General features: G+C 37.0%; 1 protein-coding gene across 2 annotated transcripts in view; it reads left to right on the forward strand.

Annotated features, from left to right (window-relative positions):
* Positions 1-17,538, forward strand: part of APOOL (apolipoprotein O like) — a 94,438-nt gene extending 76,900 nt beyond the window's left edge. For both annotated transcript variants that reach the window (XM_004022229.5, XM_060408384.1), the window contains exons 6-9: positions 2,794-2,885; positions 4,901-5,008; positions 5,192-5,303; positions 17,036-17,538. In XM_004022229.5, the coding sequence (XP_004022278.1) occupies positions 2,794-2,885; positions 4,901-5,008; positions 5,192-5,303; positions 17,036-17,124 (401 nt within the window). In that variant the 3' untranslated portion in view covers positions 17,125-17,538. The remainder of the gene's footprint in view (positions 1-2,793; positions 2,886-4,900; positions 5,009-5,191; positions 5,304-17,035) is intronic.
* The last annotated feature ends 2,714 nt before the right edge of the window (positions 17,539-20,252 follow it).

The raw sequence follows: 20,252 nt of genomic DNA on the forward strand, positions 1-20,252 counted from the left end.
AATTATTTGTTAGGAAAGACATTGAAAACCAAGATCACCATATGTAACAGTAAGACAGAGAATTCAATTTTAAAGGAAACTGGCCAAAGTGTATTACTCAGTTCTCATAATCCACTTGTAAGAGAAACTATTCCTTAGGTCATCCACAATGACTCTAAAGTGTCAGAAGTAGAGAATAATGTAACCCAATATTTTTTAAATTACAGAGCTCAGTTTATAAGTAAGTAGTGAAATAAATATGGTGATTCTCAGGAAGCATTTTATTCAAAAATAAAATAGAGGAGGATAGCAAATATAAGAGTGTTTTGTACTCAGTATGGATAAATATTGTGAAACTTTTGTTTCAGTAGTGTGTGTGTATGTGTTTGTGTGTGTGAAAGAGAAATAGAAACAGACAAAGAGAGATAGGTCAAAATTTGTTCTTCAGTGTGAGTCATGGTCAAAAAAGTATGAAAGATGTTGGTTTAGTGTTATCCTCTAATGCTACAGATAGAGCTCTAGAGAAAGAAAATCATTCAATGATTGCATAGTACATATTATATAGCTAGTTAGTGACTATGTCTAGAGTCATTTCCTACTTTTAGGAGTAGGGCAGTTGAACACAAATGCAATTTATTTTCTTGTAACCTGGCCTTTTATATCAAGTAAAGAGAGGATGAATGCAAATCTGTTTAATATTTAAAATAATAAAGAATACATGATGAGTGTATATATACACACACAGAGAATGGAATATTATTACTCAGCCATAAAAAAAGAATGAAATAATGCCATTTACAGCAACATGGATGGACCTAGAAATTATCATAGTAAGTGAAGTAAGAGAAAGACAGGTATCATAGGATATCACTTATATATGGAATCTAAACTATATAAATGAACTTATTTAAAAAACAGAAATAGAATCATAGACATAGAAAACAAACTTATAGTTATCAAAAGGGATAGTGGGGATGAGAGAGGGAGGGAAATTAGGAGTTTGGGATTCACATATATACACTACTATATGTAAACTAGATAAACAACAATGATATAACACAGGGAACTATATTCAATATCTTGTAATAACCAATAATGGAAAAGAATCTGAAAGAATATATATAACTAGATCACTTTGCTATATACCTGAAACTAACACAACATTGTAAATTAACCACACTTCCATTTTTCCCATAGATATATATTCATATGAAAAAACAGAATAAATCCAAGCATATGTATGCATCATATACTAGATATTTGGATAGCTGATTAGAGAATGGTATACTATTCAATGTCAATCAATAAAGGAATGGTTATACTTCAATTTTAAAATGATTTTTAAAAGTATAGGAACTACAAAAAAAGTAAATAAAGAATAAAATAAGATGACACATAAAGGAAAAACTGTCACCTTCCAAGTTTAGGAGCAGCAGAATTCGAATTTGGCTGAGTCAAAGAAACCTACATTAAGAAATATTAGGTCAATAAAATCAAGAACCAAACTAAAGATACTAGGAAAATAGTGAGCAAGACATATTTTAATATAATTAGACCTTCTTTCCCAATATCATCAAAACCAGTCTATATCTAAAGGAAAGTAAAACTAAGGGTTGAAGCAGCCTACCTACCCACCTCCCTCAATGTTCAGTCTATTGTAGACATGACTGTAGAAGGCCTCATTACTGATAGTCAAAACCAGATAGAGAAATATATCTTGTTTTACCTTCCCTAAACTGTGAAGTTGCCTGGTATATTTTTCTGATATACCAGATAAGCTGGTATATTTTACTGATATACCAGATAAACTGTCTAATTTTTAAATTGAGTTGTAAATTCTGTTCTAGAGAATAAAAGTACTTACCATAATTAGAAATCACATATAATAATTTCCCAGATCATATTTAGAGTCAAGGGTACCCACACAAGCATTTAAGATACATACTGTTTTGAATTAACAGTATGTTTGAACTAAGCTACAGCTTAGAGCAGTGGGTTTCAAACTATTCTGTAGAATCTAGGGTTCCATGAACGTGTTCAGTGATGGTATGGGAATAGTGGAAAAGCCATGTAGGTAGGGCTTGATAATGAGCTGCACTTCTTCAGGCTAACTGGAATAACTTCAAGTCTATAGATTTTATATATGAAGTTCCTAGTGAGGTTCTATTTGGAAGATTTTTTTTGAAGAATTTTGCTACTTTAAACAGTTTCAAAATGACTCCTAGATGCTTAATTAATGCACTAGTAAAATGAATGAATGATTATAAGTTACTTGCAATTATTAAATTATTACTTCAGTATTCTAAAGCAATGACATGAAGGAGCTATGTACCTTTTAAAATCTTTAACTTTATTAGTTAGTTGGATCATTTCAGCTTTCCAGAGACTTAGTAAAAAAAAAAAAAAAGATATCTAAAAAGAGTCCATTTCAGTTTAACATGGTGTTACAAACTTGAAAAAACTGTGGCTACAACTCTGGGTTTCTTAGGACATGAAAAAATACCTAGCTTTTAAAAAGAATAAAATCATCAACCCCCATTGTGTAGGTAATTATTAATGTTAGATTGAGAATACTTTCACTTTTTTTTTTTTGAGACTACTTTTCTTAAATTGAATGTGACAACTAAGAGATATTAATTGAACTGTGATACTTACGGACATTTTACCTCTCATCTTGATTGGTATTTTTACCTAAAAAAATAACTTAGCATAGATGATGGCTTAAAGGGGAACAAAGAAAACATTAAAATTATAAAAGCATCGAGTGTCTGGCAGCATCTGTTTGGAGTTTAATAGTGTGTTTTAATGTTACAGGTTCTCGGTTTAAGAGAATTGCTTATCCATTGGGATTGGCCACTTTGGGAGCAACTGTTTGCTACCCCGTTCAATCAGTAATAATTGCAAAGGTAAGCTCTTTTTAAGTGATAGCTTCATTTCAGTATTTGTTTAAATTCTCAGTGTGACAATATTTAAATGTCACACAGTACCTGTAACATTTAATTTTCAGGGAAATATAGTTGGTATTAACTCTGGTGGCAACTCTGGTGGCAAAATCACATTAGCATCTCAGCTTGTTAATGCCATTGTTAATTACATGATTATCACAAATAAATAGGATTAATTTGTTAAAATACAATTCAAATAAGGTGGATGAAACTGGAGCCTATTATACAGAGTGAAGTAAGCCAGAAAGAAAAACACCAATACAGTATACTAACACATATATATGTAATTTAGAAAGATGGTAATGATAACCCTGTATGTGAGACAGCAAAAGAGACACAGATGTATAGAACAGTCTTTTGGACTCTGTGGGAGAGGGAGAGGGTGGGATGATTTGGGAGAATGGCATTGAAACATGTATAATATCATATATGAAACGAATCGCCAGCCCAGGTTCAATGCATGATACTGGATGCTTGGGGCTGGTGCACTGAGACGACCCAGAGGAATGGTATGGGGAGGGAGGAGAGAGGGGGTTCAGGATGGGGAACACGTGTATACCTGTGACGGATTCATGTTGATGTATGGCAAAACCAATACAATATTGTAAAGTAATTAACCTCCAATTAAAATAAATTTATATTAAAAAAATAATATAAATGCTGGTTTGAGGATTAATGTACAAGTGGCATTTCAGATCAGTGTGTAAAGAAAAGGTGGGCTATTCAAGAAATGTGTTGGAATAATTGACATTTCAGAAAAATACTTCGACCTTTACCAAATATCATGCAAAAATATTGCAGGTGGGATGAAGATATAATGAGAAAATATAATGCTATAAAATATTAGAAGAGCAGAAAGGTGTTTTTGTATAATCTTGAGATAGGAAAGGCCTTCTTAAAACACAGCCAGAAGCCATCAAAAAAATTAATTATTTTGCTACATCAAAGTCATAATTTCTGTTGATCACAGTATACCATATACAAAGTTAAAAGATAAATGAAAAACTGGGAAAGTTATTTCACATATATAACACAGGACTAAATAATATCCTTCAATATATTAAAAGCTTCTATAAATCAATAGGAAAACAATGAATGCCCTCTAAGAAAATGAAGAAAGTATATGAACAAACAATCCACAAAATAAGAAACGTAAATGGCCTAATATATTAAAGATGCATTAGCAACCAAATAAATGCAAATTTAAAAGATCATTTAGATAATGGTTTTTAGCCTTTCCATTTGACAAAGATTTAAAAGATTCATAACATTGCTGCTGAGAAACTGGGTTGGAAAATAGTTATATACTCTTGATGGGAGTGTAAATTGCTACAGTACAGTGCTGAATTTCTGAAGGCAATGTGGCAATAGTATCAAAAATTAAAATGTATATCATCTTTTTTTTTTAGTTTTTTATTTTTTAAATTTTAAAATCTTTAATTCTTACATGCATTCCCAAACGTATATCATCTTTAATGATATACCCAAGGAATTACCACAAGGGTATATGGTCCCAGTTATTTGTGGAAGGGTGCTAATTACAGCATGGTTATAATTGCCCAAAGAAAAAAAAGGATGCCTATCATCAAGGGATTTGTTCAACAAATCATAATGCTCATATGCCCATCAATAGGGGATTTGTTAAATGAATTATGTGTTCATTACAGAGTACAGACTGCGCAGCTATTAGAAGCAGATCTTCTGGTATATCAACTGATATGGAAATATCTCTGTGACATGTTGTTAAGCTTTTTAAAAAATCACACCTGAAAATAATATATATCATGAGGCAAATAATTTTTTGTATAAGATATAGAAAATGAGGTTTTGTGTTATCATGATCTAGAGACTTATAGCTTTACTGTTGATTCTGACCTGGTTTTTCGTATAAAATACAAGACATAATTTTTTTTTAATATTTGTTATTTTAGCTTTTAAAAATTTATATTATTTGACTCACTTTTTGTTTTAATTAGGTAGCTGGGAAAAAGGCATATGCTACAAGCCAGCAAATGTATGAAGCAGTTAAATCACTGTGGACAAAAAACAACAAAAAACTTCCTGAACATAAAGAAAAAACTAAGGTAGAGTTTAAATGTACTAAAAATGTAGACTGTTTTGTTTAGGTGGATGTCCTAGACAGAGGTCAAGAATGGAATGGAAAGAGATGAAGGAATATACTACCTTGCATGCTATAATTTTTTAGAATATTTTATTATTTTATTAAAATGATTTACTTATGAAAGAAAAATTTTTTTGGTAAACAGCTAGGAAGTGCTGATGAAATAGAAACACCTGCAAAAACAACTCACAACCTGAAACATTCAGTGCCTTTGCCAACAGAACTCAGCTCTGAAACAAAGACCAAATCTACATCAGGTTTGTTTGGAATAATTCATTTTTAAAATTATTTTCTTAAATAACTTTATAGTATTATAATTAGTAGTTTGAATTTATTCATGTGTTTTCATAAATGTTTTGTCCTTCTCATATCGGTAGTCTGTGTATCTTTTTAGGTTATGAGGTTCTCTATCAGATAAAGGAAAATGTGTCTTTCTAGATTCTTCTAGTTTATAGGCTATAACACTATGTCACATCTACATAGAAGAAATACCAGGTTTCCATTTTTTGTTCTATCCCCATTCATCTTTGCTTCCACAGTCAGTTTTATTTAGTTTAGATACTAGGAAAACTTTCAGCATAAAATAGTAAAAATAGCACAAATTATAATACTAATATCTTTGCTAGTTGCTACAGGCAACTATGAGAGATCAAAATGTGACAGTTATACTTTCTAAACAAATACTACCATGGTTTTACTGTGACAAAAAGAAACAGATATCATTTCAATAGTATATTCACATAAACTCACCAGTCATTGGCTTATGTAGGTTTATCTGTACTAAGTAAATGATACTATGCATCAAGTCATCTTATTACAAAGGAAATAGGACCAACTCAGAGGTAGAGAATTAGAGAATAATGAAAATATCTGCCCTTTACTGAGCAACTGCTGTGGGGCAAAGAGCTATAAATGTGTAATTCAATCCTCTCCCAAAAAGCAAAATTAAAAAAAAAACCTCTGGTGTGTATGTAATTATAATTGTTTTATGATGAATAGACTGAGATTCAAGGAGCTTAATAACTTGCCCAAAGTTATAGTTTACAAATAGAGATATGTTTATAGTCTAGATATTCTTAACACCGAAGTCCAAGTTCCTCCGTTGCATATAGATTATCTAATTTAAAACAAGATTTTAGTCTCTAATTTCCTCTGAGGAGATTTTAGTCTTCTCCCCTATCACTTAATCTTTATAAAAGCTCTCACTGATTAACAAACCTGATTTGAGTTTTAATATCTTCCTGTCACTTCTCTTTTCTAATCAAGATAAGTTATACAGGTTTTAGGCTCTCTGAATAATCCACAGTTGATCATATTCCCTCAAGTATGTAATATAACTGGTCATTTCTCTAAATGTCTGTCAGCTCCAGAGATCTTTGTGGAGATGTTACAGCATATCAATGGGACCAGACCATCCCTAGCCAACTTTTATTTTGGGAATCACAAATTTGGAAATTTGGTGACATGGACCTCTTCAAAATCTGATGAAAGTAGAATGAAATCTTTCACAGTCTCACAAGATTAATGTCCCTCTCAAATAGAGGTTGGCAAACTATGGACCTTGTGCTAAATAAATCTGGCTCACTAACTATTTTTGCACATTCCACAAGCCAAGAGTAGTTCCTATGTAATTTAAATAGTTTTTAAAAAATCCGAAGAAAATGTTTCATGACAAGTGAAAATTGTATGAAATTCAAATTTTAGTATCCATAAATAAATAGTTTTATTGGAACACAGCCACACTCATTTATGTATTGTCTGTGGCTGCCTTCACCCTAAAATGGGTGGTTGTGATGGAGACCTTATGATTTACAAAGTTTAAATGTTTACTTTGGTCCTTTGCAAATAAATTTGCTGATTCTTATTTTAGAGGGATGGGGTGTATCATACATACATGACTCATGTCCCCTCATGATATTTCCCAGATTATTATATGGGTCATGACACTAAATATCCAAAATCAAAATCCTGTAAGGCAAAACAAAATTTCATACAGTCTTTTAGTGTTAGGGAGACAGAAACTCAAGCTGTCAATCGGAAGCTAGAGAGTACCATACCTGAGGTACATAACTGCAACACAGCTCGATGCCTGATTGTAGTGAGATGGTAAGTATCAATACTTTACCCCTCCCCCAAAAAGGAAAGGAGTCCCCACCCTGGCAGATGATATCATCTGGAGCTTCTACAGTTCTTCATTACACGGTGCCCACCATACAAATAAAATTGTGTTTTAGTCACTCAGTCATGTCCACCTTCTAGAAGTGAAATGAAGTGAAGTCGCTTAGTCGTGTCCGACTCTTTGCGACCCCATGGACTGTACCCTGCCAGGCTTTTCTGTCCATGGGATTCTCCAGGCAAGAATACTGGAGTGGATTGCTGTTCCCTTCTCCAGAGGGTCTTCCACACCCAGGGATTGAACCCTGGTCTCCTGAATTGCAGGCAGATTCTTTAACATTTGAGCTACAGGGAAGTCCTACAAATAAAATATTAGTCATGCAAAAAGACAGGAAGATGTGACTAAGAAAAGAGAAAAAAATTACAGCAGACCCACAGGTGATCTAAATATTAAAGTTAGAAGAAAAACAGTTTAAAATGACTATGACTAATATATCAAGTTGAAAATATGATGAACAAAATAGATGAAAGGATGGAAAATTTCACAACCAGTTGGAATCTGTGAAAAAATCAAGTGGATATTCTAGATGTGAAAAATACAGTACCTGAAATTATCAATTTATTGGATGGGTTTGATAGCAGATTGTATATAAAAAGAGGACAGAAATAATGAACTCCAATATAGGATAAAAAAGACAAACTGAAGCGAGAGAGAAAAAAGAATGGAAAGAATAGATCAGTGTGAGAGCGCACTTTGCAATGATTAATATGTTTAAGTGTTTCAGTTACTGAGACAGCTGAATACTGAATATCATCCCGATTTTATACAGAAGAAACAAAAATGGAATCTCTAATATTCATAACTTTACTCAGTGATTTATTAGTGATCTGTCCTATTTTTGATACCTAACTTGCTTAAAATATAAATGAGATAAGGCGTGAACTAAATTATCAGTGAACAGATGGCTATTTGAGACAATAATTCATTGCCATTTAATAAACATCTTTATTCTTTACCTGTTTGCTATAACAGCAGCTACTTTTAAAGTCGACTAAAAAAGCTAAGCATAAATAGTTTTTCATTAGAGATTTAAAATATGATAAAGTACAAAGAAAAGCATTATGATGATTAAGGGAATGAGATTCAAGAAGAGTTTTATGACTGCTAATTCTTTGGGAGGACAGAGAGCCTTTTATCGAAAGGGATGAAGAAATTTCTGAGGAAAGATATAATCTTTAATTACTCAGAAAAGCATGAGACAAACCCTTTTTAAAAAGGCAGCAATCAAATGACCTAGGCTAAGTGGTTCTAAGCCAGAGGTATCCACATCACAATTTCTTGAGTTTCTTTTTTTTTTTTTTAATTCACTCTACATAAAAATTATAAATTAGAATTTCCAGAGGTGAGACTTCCAAGCAAGTGGATTATAGGAAAAGCTCCAAAGGAAATTCTGTATGCACATTTCTCTAGTTAATAATGACTGACAGAAGCTATGAATAAACAAAAAATCTGAAGCCTTTCAACAAATTTTGAGAGATGGGGATCTAAAGGCAACAGAGCCTTTCAAATTTAGGTGAGCTGACTATTTGACCAGATTTTGGACAAGAATATAAATTAAGAAAGTTAGTAGAAGTGTTAGAAACCTTAGTCAGTTGATGGACATTGTTAAGCAAATCAGACACATTCAGACTTACATAAAATAAGTATTTCTCAATGCTTACTATAGTATGTCTATAGTAAGAGTTGGACTATAAAGAAAGCTGAGCACCGAAGAATTGATGCTTTTGAACTGCGTTGTTGGAGAAGACTCTTGAGAGCCCCTTGGACTGCAGGGAGATCCAACCAGTCCATCCTGAAGGAGATCAGTCCTGGATGTTCATTGGAAGGACTTATGTTGAAGCTGAAACTCCCATACTTTGGCCATCTGATGCAAAGAGCTGACTCATTTGAAAAGACCCTGATGCTGGGAAAGATTGAGGGCAGGAGGAGGAGGGGATGACAGAGGATGAGATGGTTGGATGGCATCACCGACTCGATGGACATGGGTTTGGGTGGACTCTGGGAGTTGGTGATGGACAGGGAGGCCTGGTGTGCTGCGGTTCATGGGGTTGCGAAGAGCTGGATATGACTGAGCAACTGAACTGAACTATAGTATGTCTATTTGATAAAACTATTTCTTAGTACATTGTTCACTTGTGCTGACCAAAAGCTTCCACCAGGAAGATACATTTGGAAAAGGAACAGTCAGAAACACTGTTTCTTAACCTACTTGTACTATAGACCCCATCTCAGAATATTTTTAAATGCATAAACAAAATACACAGTAATGTATGAGCTTCCCTAGTTATATTAATCAACAATATTTAACAACATATATGATAAAAGGTATAATTTTGAAGTAGTAGTAAGTATAAATATTTAAAGATATCAGCAACTGCAGTGTGATATGAAAATATCTATGGTTTCTATCAGTGACAGAGTCTAAGGTATTGTTAAGAGTATAGTATTATGGTTTGTTGCCTGCATTCATTATTGAAGAACACATTCATTTTCATTCAGAGGTTAATGAAAACAAAGACAAATTTTCCCTATCCAAGTTCATAGATCATGTGAATTCTATAAACAGACTCCCCTCCTCCAAAGGGATTTCAGGTTAAAAGTCTTGAGGCTTCCAAGCAGGTGGATTATAGCAAAAGCTCCACAGGAAATTCTGTATGCACATTCCTCTAGTTAATAATGACTGACAGAAGCTATGAATAAGGGATTCCAGGTTAAAGGCAGAAATGTCACAAAATGTCACAAACCCATGGCTCTTCTGTAAAATAGGGATTCCAGGTTAAAAGTCTGTGGAGAACTGTATTCTTGTCATGGGTAGTGATTATTTAAGATCTGGCTATTTTTAAAATATACTTAGTGGTGCAGTTACATATAGATCTATCCTAGTTTGTAAAACAGAAACTTTCTGAAAAGGTAGACATAAAATAAATAATTGTATGTAAATCTATTTCTCACTTTTAACTAGAAATTAAATTCCTCTCTGGCAAAAAGGTTTGTCTCTCAAATGTAAAAAAAAAAAAAATTATTTCAAAATGAATCAGAATTTGAAAAATATTTAAAATTTAAAAATTGTAAAAAATATTTTTAGTGTATGTCACAAAAATAAAAATTCTTCTTACCTACTTAATGTGCACAGGGTATTATATGTACTACTTTGTATATATTATTATGTTGAATACTAACAATAATTTTGTGACTACTCTAACCCCTATTTTATAAAAGAGCCAGGGGTTTGTGACATTTTGTGACATTTCTGCCTACTCTAACCCCCATTTTACAGAAGATCCAGGGTTGTTGTATTGGGAGTCAGACAAAACTGGATTCAGTCCTGGTTCCACTACTTATCACCTGGATGACACTAGTCAAGTTTCTTAACCTCTCTACAATAAAATGTCCTTATCTGTAAAACATGGATAATATAAAAATGTCATCTGTCTCACGGTGTTATTCAGAGATAATGCATGAAAATAATGTGGCATCTTGCCTGGTATATAGTCAGCTTATCAAGATCACCATTGATCAACACTGCCAAATCCAGGTTCCATTCCCAATCTCTATCTTATGTAATCCATCAGTAACTTCTAACAGAAATGATTACTCCTTCCTCCTTGAAACAGTGGCTTTACTTGGCCTGTGGGATATCACTTACTCTTGGTTCTCTTACTTCACTGACTGGCTGTTTCTTCACAGTCTTCTCTGCCCTATTCTCCTAATATTCTTAACCTCAAAAAGTTGGAGTATCCAAAGGGCTCATTCCTTGGACTTCTTTTATGATGTTAGGATGACCTCATATGGTCCCATAGTTTTAGATGCTATTTATAGTCTAGGAACATAAAATTTATAAACCAGCCCAGCAGACTCCTGAACTTTAGATTCACTTTTCTAACTGCTTACTCAGTATTTGTATTCAGATCTTCAGTAAGATCAGTTCAGTAACTCAGTTGTGTCCGACTCATTGCAACCCCATGAACTGTAGCACGCCAGACCTCCCTGTCCATCACCAACTCCCAGAGCCTACTCAAATTCGTGTCCATCACATCAGTGATGCCATCCAAATATCTCATCCTCTGTCCTCCCCTTCTCCTCTCACCTTCAATCTTTCCCAGCATGAGAGTCTTTTCCAGTGAGTCAGTTCTTCACATCAGTTGGCCAAAGTATTGGAGTTTCAGCTTCAGCATCAGTCCTTCCAATGAATGTTCAGGACTCATTTGCTGTAGGATGGACTGATTTGATCTCCTTGCAGTCCAAGGGACTCTCAAGAGTCTTCTCCAACACCACAGTTCAAAAGCATCAATTCTTGGGTCCTCAGCATTCTTTATAGTCCAACTCTCATACCAAGAGAATATTTTATGCAAAGATAGACTCGATAAAGGGCAGAAATGGTCTGGACCTAACAGAAGCAGAAGATATTAAGAAGAGGTGGCAAGAATACACAGAAGAACTGTACAAAAAAGATTTTCATGACACAGATAATCACGATGGTGTGATCACTCACCTAGAGCCGGATGTCCTGGAATGTGAAGTCAAGTGGGCCTTAGGAAGCATCACTAAGAACAAAGCTAGTGGAGGTGATGGAATTCCAGTTGAGCTATTTCAAATCCTGAAAGATGATGCTGTGAAAGTGCTGCACTCAATAAGCCAGCAAATTTGGAAAACTCAGCAGTGGCCACAGGACTGGAAAAGTTCAGTTTTCATTCCAATTGCAAAGAAAGGCAATGCCAAACAATGCTCAAACTACCACACAATTGCATTCATCTCACACACTAGTAAGTTCAGTTCAGTTCAGTTCAGTTCAGTTGAGTCGCTCAGTCGTGTCCAACTCTTTGTGACCCCATGAATCGCAGCACGCCAGGCCTCCCTGTCCATCACCGTCTCCCGGAATTCACTCAAACTCACATCCATTGAGTCTGTGATGCCATCCAGCCATCTCATCCTGGGTCGTCCCTTTCTCCTCCTGCCCCCAATCTCTCCCAGCATCAGAGTCTTTTCCAATGAGTCAACTCTTCGCATGAGGTGGCCAAAGCACTGGAGCTTCAGCTTTAGCATCATTCCTTCCAAAGAAATCCCACGGTTGATCTCCTTCAGAATGGACTGGTTGGATCTCCTTGCAGTCCAAGGGACCCTCAAGAGTCTCCTCCAACACCACAGTTCAAACGCATCAATTCTTCAGTGCTCAGCCTTCTTTACAGTCCAACTCTCACATCCATACATGACCACAGGAAAAACCATAGCCTTGACTAGACAGACCTTAGTTGGCAAAGTAATGTCTCTGCTTTTGAATATGATGTCTAGGTTGGTCATAACTTTTCTTCCAAGGAGTAAGCCTCTTTTAATTTCATGGCTACAGTGACCATCTGCGTGATTTTGGAGCCCCCAAAAATAAAGTCTGACACTGTTTCTACTGTTTCTACTGTTTCCCCATCTATTTCCCATGAAGTGATGGGCCAGATGCCATGATCTTCGTTTTCTGAATGTTGAGCTTTAAGGCAACTTTTTCACTCTCGTCTTTCACTTTCATCAAGAGGCTTTTTGGCTCCTCTTCACTTTCTGCCATAAGGGTGGTGTCATCTGCATGTCTGAGGCTATTGATATTTCTCCCAGCAATCTTGATTCCACCTTGTGTCGCTTCCAGTCCAGCGTTTCACATGATGTACTCTGCATAGAAGTTAAATGAGCAGGGTGACAATATACAGCCTTGACGTACTCCTTTTCCTATTTGGAACCAGTCTGTTGTTCCATGTCCAGTTCTAACTGTTGCTTCCTGACTTGCATACAGATTTCTCAAGAGGCAGGTCAGGTGGTCTGGTATTCCCATCTCTTTGAGAATTTTCCACAGATTATTGTAATCCACACAGTCAAAGGCTTTGGCATAGTCAAGAAAGCAGAAATAGATGTTTTTCTGGAACTCTCTTGCTTTCTCCATGATCCAGCGGATGTTGGCAATTTGATCTCTGCTTCCTCTGCCTTTTCTAAAACCAGCTTGAACATCAGGGAGTTCACAGTTCAAGTATTGCTAAAGTCTGGCTTGGAGAATTTTCAGCATTACTTTACTAGCATGTGAGATGAGTGTAATTGTGCGGTAGTTTGAGCATTCTTTGGCATTGCCTTTCTTTGGAATTGGAATGAAAACTGACCTTTTCCAGTCCTGTGGCCACTGCTGAGTTTTCCAAACTTGCTGGCTGGCAAAAGTAGGAAGTCAAGAAACACCTGGAGTAACAGGCAAATTTGGCCTTGGAATGCAGAATGAAGCAGGGCAAAGACTAATAGAGTTTTGCCAAGAAAATGCACTGGTCATAGCAAACACCTTCTTCCAACAACACAAGAGAAGACTCTACACATGGACATCACCAGATGGTCAACACCAAAATCAGACTGATTATATTCTTTGCAGCCAAAGATGGAGAAGTTCTATACAGTCAACAAAAACAAGACCAGGACCTGACTGTGACTCAGATCATGAACTCCTTATTGCCAAATTCCGAGTCATATTGAATAAAGTAGGGAAAACTGCTAGACTGTTCAGGTATGACCTAAATCAAATCCCTTATGATTATACAGTGGAGGTGAGAAATAGATTTAAGGGTCTAGATCTGATAGATAGAGTGCCTGATGAACTATGGAATGAGGTTCGTGACATTGTACGGGAGACAGGAATCAAGACCATTCCCCTGGAAAAGAAATGCAAAAAAGCAAAATGGCTGTCTGGGGAGGCCTTACAAATAGCTGTGAAAAGGAGAGAGGTGAAAAGCAAAGGAGAAAAGGAAAGATAAGCATCTGAATGCAGACTTCCAAAGAATAGCAAGAAGAGATAAGAAAGCCTTCTTCAGCGATCAATGCAAAGAAATATAGGAAAACAACAGAATGGGAAAGACTAGAGATCTCTTCAAGAAAATTAGAGATACCAAGGGAACATTTCATGTAAAGATGGGCTCGATAAAGGATGGAGATGGTATGTACCTAACAGAAGCAGAAGATATTAAGAAAAGGTGGCAAGAATACATGGAAGAACTGTACAAAAAAGATCTTCACGACCCAGATAAATCATGATAATGTGATCACTAATCTAGAGCCAGACATCTTGGAATGTGAAGTCAAGTGGGCCTTAGAAAGCATCACTAGGAACAAAGCTAGTGGAGGTGATGGAATTCCAGTTGAGCTGTTTCGCACACTAGTAAAGTAACAATTAAAATTCTCCAAGCCAGACTTCAGCAATATGTGAACCGTGAACTTTCAGATGTTCAAGCTGGTTTTAGAAAAAACAGAGGAATCAGAAATCAAATTGCCAACATCCGCTGGGTCATGGAAAAAGCAAGAGAGTTCCAGAAAAACATCTATTTCTGCTTTCTTGACTATGCCAAAGCCTTTGACTGTGTGGATCACAATAAACTGGAAAATTCTGAAAGAGATGGGAATACCAGACCACCTGACCTGCCTCCTGAGAAATCTGTATGCAGGTCAGGAAGCAACAGTTAGAATTGGACATGGAACAACAGACTGGTTCCAAGTAGGAAAAGGAGTACATCAAGGCTGTATATTGTCACCCTGCTTATTTAACTTATATGCAGAGTACATCATGAGAAACGCTGGGCTGGAGCAATCACAAGGTGGAATCAAGATTGCCGGGAGAAATATCAGTAACCTCACATATGCAGATGACACCACCCTTATGGCAGAAAGTGAAGAAGAGCTAAAGAGCCTCGTGACCAAAGTGAAAGAGGAGAGTGAAAAAGTTGGCTTAAAGCTCAACATTCAGAAAAGTAAGATCATGGTATCTGTTCCCATCACTTCATGGCAAATAGATGGGGAAACAGTGGAAACAGTGGTTGACTTTATTTTTCTGGGCTCCGAAATCACTGCTGATGGTCATTGCAGCCATGAAATTAAAAGATGCTTGCTCCTTGGAAGAAAAGTTATGACCAACCTAGATAGCATGTTCAAAAGCAGAGACATTACTTTGCCAACAAAGGCCCATCTAGACAAAGCTATGTTTTTTCCAGTGGTCATGTATGGATGTGAGAGTTGGACTGTGAAGAAAGCTGAGCACCAAAGAACTGATGTTTTTGAACTGTGGTGTTGGAGAAGACTCTTGAGAGTCCCTTGTACTGCAAGGAGATCCAGCCAGTCCATCCTAAAGGAGATCAGTCTTGGGTGTACGTTGGAAGGACTGATGTTGAAGCTGAAATCCCATACTTTGGCCACCTGATACAAAGAGCTGACTTATTAAAAGAGACCCTGATGCAGGGAAAGATTGAGGGCAGGAGGAGAAGGGGATGATAGAGGATGAGATATTTGAATGGGGTCACCGACTCAATGGACAAGGGTTTGGGTGGATTCTGAGAGTTGGTGATGGACAGGGAGGTCTGGAGTGCTGCAGTTCATGGGGTCAGAAAGAGTCGGACAGGACTGAGCAACTGAACTGAACTGAACTGAACTGAACTCACATCCATACATGACTACTTCAAAAACCATAGCTTTGACTAGATGGAACTTTGTTGGTTAAGTAATGTATCTGCTTTTAATATGCTTTCTGGGTTAGTCATTGCTTTTCTTCCAAGGAGCAAGCGTCTTTTAATTTCATGGCTGCAGTGATTTTGGAGCCCAAGAAAACAAAGTCTGTCTTTGTTTCCATTGTTTCCCCATCTATTTGCCATGAAGTGACATCTAGTTAATAATTCAAATATAGCGCACCCAAAACTTAACACTTCATTTACCTTCTCCCAAACATGTTCCTGGGTCTTCCCTGGCGGCTCAGTGGTCAGGAATCTGCCTGCCAATGCAAACGATGCAAGTTCAATTCCTGATTTTGAGAGATGCCCTGGAGAAAGAAATGGTAACCTACTCCATTATTCTTGCCTGAGAAATTCCATGGACAGAGGGACCTGGTGGGCTACAGTCCAAGAAATTGCAGAGTCAGACACGACTGAGCGACTGAATGACAACAAAACATGTTTCTACATTTCCCCCATCTCAGTAAATATCAACTCCATTCTTTTAGTTTCTCAAATTGAAGAGTAGCACTCACACAACATACTGAATCCATTTTGGAAATCCTGTCCTTAAGTTATCCAGAATTCAATATCTTTTCATCACCTCCACTGCCCTAATTACAGCCATTAGCATTTCCATCCTGGGGTACTGCAGTCTTCTATGCTATAATAGTTTCCTAACTGGTCTCCCTACTTCTGTGCTTGTTTCCCTACACTCTCTTCTACCCATAGCCAAGAGTAATCTTTTTAAAGACATAATATCATGTTATACTTCTGCTCAAAACTGTCCAGTGACTTCCCATCTCTTAGAATACAAGAGAAAAACTTTCCCATGACCTGTGTGGCCTAGTATTCCACTATTTCCTGATCATGACTTCTATCACTCTCATTGCATCCACCATCAGCATATCTTGCTAACTCTGTTCCAGCCGTATTGGCTATTTTATGGCTCCTCAGACATGCCTAAGGTCTGTTACACTTGCCACCTGCTCCTCCAGTAAGGCATTTCCCTCAAATAGCTACAGGGCTCATACCTGCACCTCCTTCAGTTCTTTGCTCAAATATATAAGGCTTTCTTTCCCTGGCCACCCTGTTTAAAATTGCAGATCACCCAATCTTTCCTTATGCCTCTCCACCCTGTTTTATTTTTCTGCATACCACCATCTGACATACCGTTTACTTAACTTATTGTCTCTTTCACCCAACTTGAATGTTAGGTCCATGTTGGTGGAGATTTTTATCTGTTTTGCTAATTGATGTGTCCCCCATATCAACACGAAGTTTGTTAAATGGATGACTAATTTTTTTCTTCATTTTAACACTTTATCAGGTGCTACACAGTTTATGCCTGACCCCAAGTTCATGGATCACGGGCAGTCTCATCCAGAAGATATAGATATGTACAGCACTAGAAGCTGAAGTAGTCTGCATAGAGAACTACAAGATGTGTGAAGTTCAAATAATGGTGAAAAAAATCATGTAATGGGTAACTGATGAATAGGGTATAAATTAAACCAAGTTTTCCCCTTACATCTTCTAATGTACAGTTTGACAAATCACATAAGTGACTAAAACACAAACTGAATACAATCCAAACAACATTAAATATTCAAAGAGGAGGCAGAGATAGAAGTATTAGGATGGATTTTGTGACTTTAAGGGTGTTTATAAAAAAAATGTGTGTGTATATAAATATATATACACATATATATTTGCTGTAGCTTTTCTTAATTAATATCAGCTAAATTAGAATGGTGTGTGGAAGGATGTGTTCCCTCCCCTCTCCTTGTTTTGCATTTCCCAGAGATGTAATAAAATATACATATTTTATGACATGGGCTTGGCTTTGTCTCTTTGTTTAATTAATGCTAACTTCTCTTAGATGTCCAAAAATAAATCTGTTTGAGAGGACCATGTGCTACATGGGACCCCTTAGTGCTGCTTAGCATTCCTTCTACTGATTCCTGTGTAGTTTCTTATTCTGGTCTCCAGGAGAGGTTTTCAGTTCAGTTCAGTCGCTCAGTTGTGTCCGACTCTTTGCAACCCCATGAATCGCAGTACACCAGGCCTCCTTGTCCATCACCAGCTTCCAGAGTTTACTCAAACTCATGTCCATCGCGTCAGTGATGCCATCCAGCCATCTCATCCTCTGTCGTCCCCTTCTCCTCCTGCCCGCAATCCCTCCCAGTATCAGGGTCTTTTCCAGTGAGTCAACTTTTCGCATGAGGTAGCCAAAGTATTGGAGATTCAGCTTTACCATCAGTCCTTCCAATGAACGCCCAGGACTGATCTCCTTTAGAATGGACTGGTTGGATCTCCTTGCAGTCCAAGGGACTCTAAACAGTCTTCTCCAACACCACAGTTCAAAAACATCATTTCTTCAGCACTCAGCTTTCTTCACAGTTCACCTCTCACATACATACATGACTACTGGAAAAACCATAGCCTTGACTAGACGGACCTTTGTTGACAAAGTAATGTCTCTGCTTTTGAATATGCTATCTAGGTTTGTCATAACTTTCCTTCCAAGGAGTAAGCGTCTTTTAATTTCATGGCTGCAGTCATCATCTTCAGTGATTTTGGAGCCCCCCAAAATATAGTCTGAGACTGTTTCCCCATCTATTTCCCATGAAGTAATGGGACCAGATGCCATGATCTTCATTTTCTGAATGTTGAGCTTTAAGCCAACTTTTTCACTCTCCTCTTTCACTTTTGTCAGAGGCTTTTTAGTTCCTCTTCACTTTCTGCCATAAGGGTGGTGTCATCTGCATATCTGAGGTTATTGATATTTCTCCCAGCAATCTTGATTCCAGCTTGTGTTTCTTCCAGCCCAGGGTTTCTCATGATGTACTCTGCATAGAAGTTAAATGAGCAGGGTGACAATATACAGCCTTGACATATTCCTTTTCCTATTTGGAACCAGTCTGTTGGTCCATGTCCAATTCTAACTGTTGCTTCTTGACCTGCATATAGGTTTCTCAGGAGGCAGGTCAGGTGGTCTGGTATTCCCATCTCTTTCAGAATTTTCCACAGTTTATTGTGATCCACACAGTCAAAGGCTTTGGCATAGTCAATAAAGCAGAAATAGATGTTTTTTCTGGAACTATCTTGCTTTTTTTCTTATTCTGAAGTCTCCTATACCTGCCAAAGATGACTATGTCTCCTATTACAGAGAGGAAAAAATAAGTTATTAGACATAGTCTTTCCCAACTTCTTCCCATATATCTTCAAGACTTTCTTCTTTTCAGCCATGCATCCCCCTTTTCTAAAGCTGATACTTCTATTTGTGTTCCTGATCTCCTTCCCGTCTTTTCTAGGACCATATTCCATCCTGTTTAATTTTCAGTCTTTTGTTTCTCTTTTAACTGTTTTCTTTTCCTCAGTCTCTAACAGCTTCAAATCCTCTTTATCCAAAAACAATAGTAGCAAAAACCTTTCCCTAACTCCCTCTTCCTCTTGAGCTATCTTTTCTTTCTCCTTCCTATGATTTTCAGACTTCATAAAACTGTAATTAATACCACTTTCTTAAGTCCTCAATTTCAATTCCTCTATAACTTGCTACACCTTGGCCTCTATGATGTCTGATTCTTTGTGACCCCATAGACAGGTCTCCCTGTCCTTCACTATGTCCCGGAGTTTGCTCACATTCATGTTCATTGAGTTAGTGATGTTATCTAATAATCTCATCCTCTGTACCTACTTGAATTTTATGTAATGATTGACTCGTAACCACTCCCTCCTAAAATTCAGTCCTCCTTTTAGTGTTATCCCTGCTCCTCTTGTTACTCATTCTTCTCTTGCTTTGAACCCCTTACATGCTAAGGCTCCTCAGTCTGCATTTCTTGTCTTTTCTCATTCTATGCTCTCTCATTTCCATTCAACCTACTTCACTGACTTCAAGCATCATTTATATGTCCGTATTATTTATATTTCCATCTTCCATATTTCTCCCCAAGTGTGTAGCTATCTTTCTACTTATTAGTCATGTCTATCTTATATCCAATATGTGCATGTGTGCTAAGTTGCTTCAGTCATATCCAACTCTTTGCGACCCTATGGACTGTAGCCCACAGGGATTCTCCAGAAACCCTGGGGTTCTCCTGGCAAGAACACTGGAGCGAGTTGCCAGGCTCTCCTCCAGGGGTTCTTCCCAAGCCAGGGATCGAACCCACGTCTCTTACTTCTCCTGCATTGCAGGCAGGTTCTCTTACCACTACCACCAACTGGAAAGCCCTGTATATCCCATAGAGATTCTCAATATCAATAGTTGTTCAGTCACTTAGTCGTGTCTGACTCTTTGTGACCCCATGGACTGAAACACTCCAGGCCTTCTTGTCCTTCACTATCTCCCAGAGCCTGTTCAAACTCGTGTCCATAGAGTCAGTGATGCCATCCAGCCATCTTATACTCTGTCATCCCTTTCTCTTCCTGCCTTCAATCTTTTCCAGCATCAGCATCTTTTCTAATGAGTTGGCTATTCGCATCAGGTGGCCAAAGTATTGGAGCTTCAGAATTAATCCCTCCAATGAACATTCAGGATCGATTTC

This window comes from Ovis aries, chromosome X (genome assembly GCF_016772045.2).
Source record: "Ovis aries strain OAR_USU_Benz2616 breed Rambouillet chromosome X, ARS-UI_Ramb_v3.0, whole genome shotgun sequence".
Classification (NCBI taxonomy): domain Eukaryota; kingdom Metazoa; phylum Chordata; class Mammalia; order Artiodactyla; family Bovidae; genus Ovis; species Ovis aries.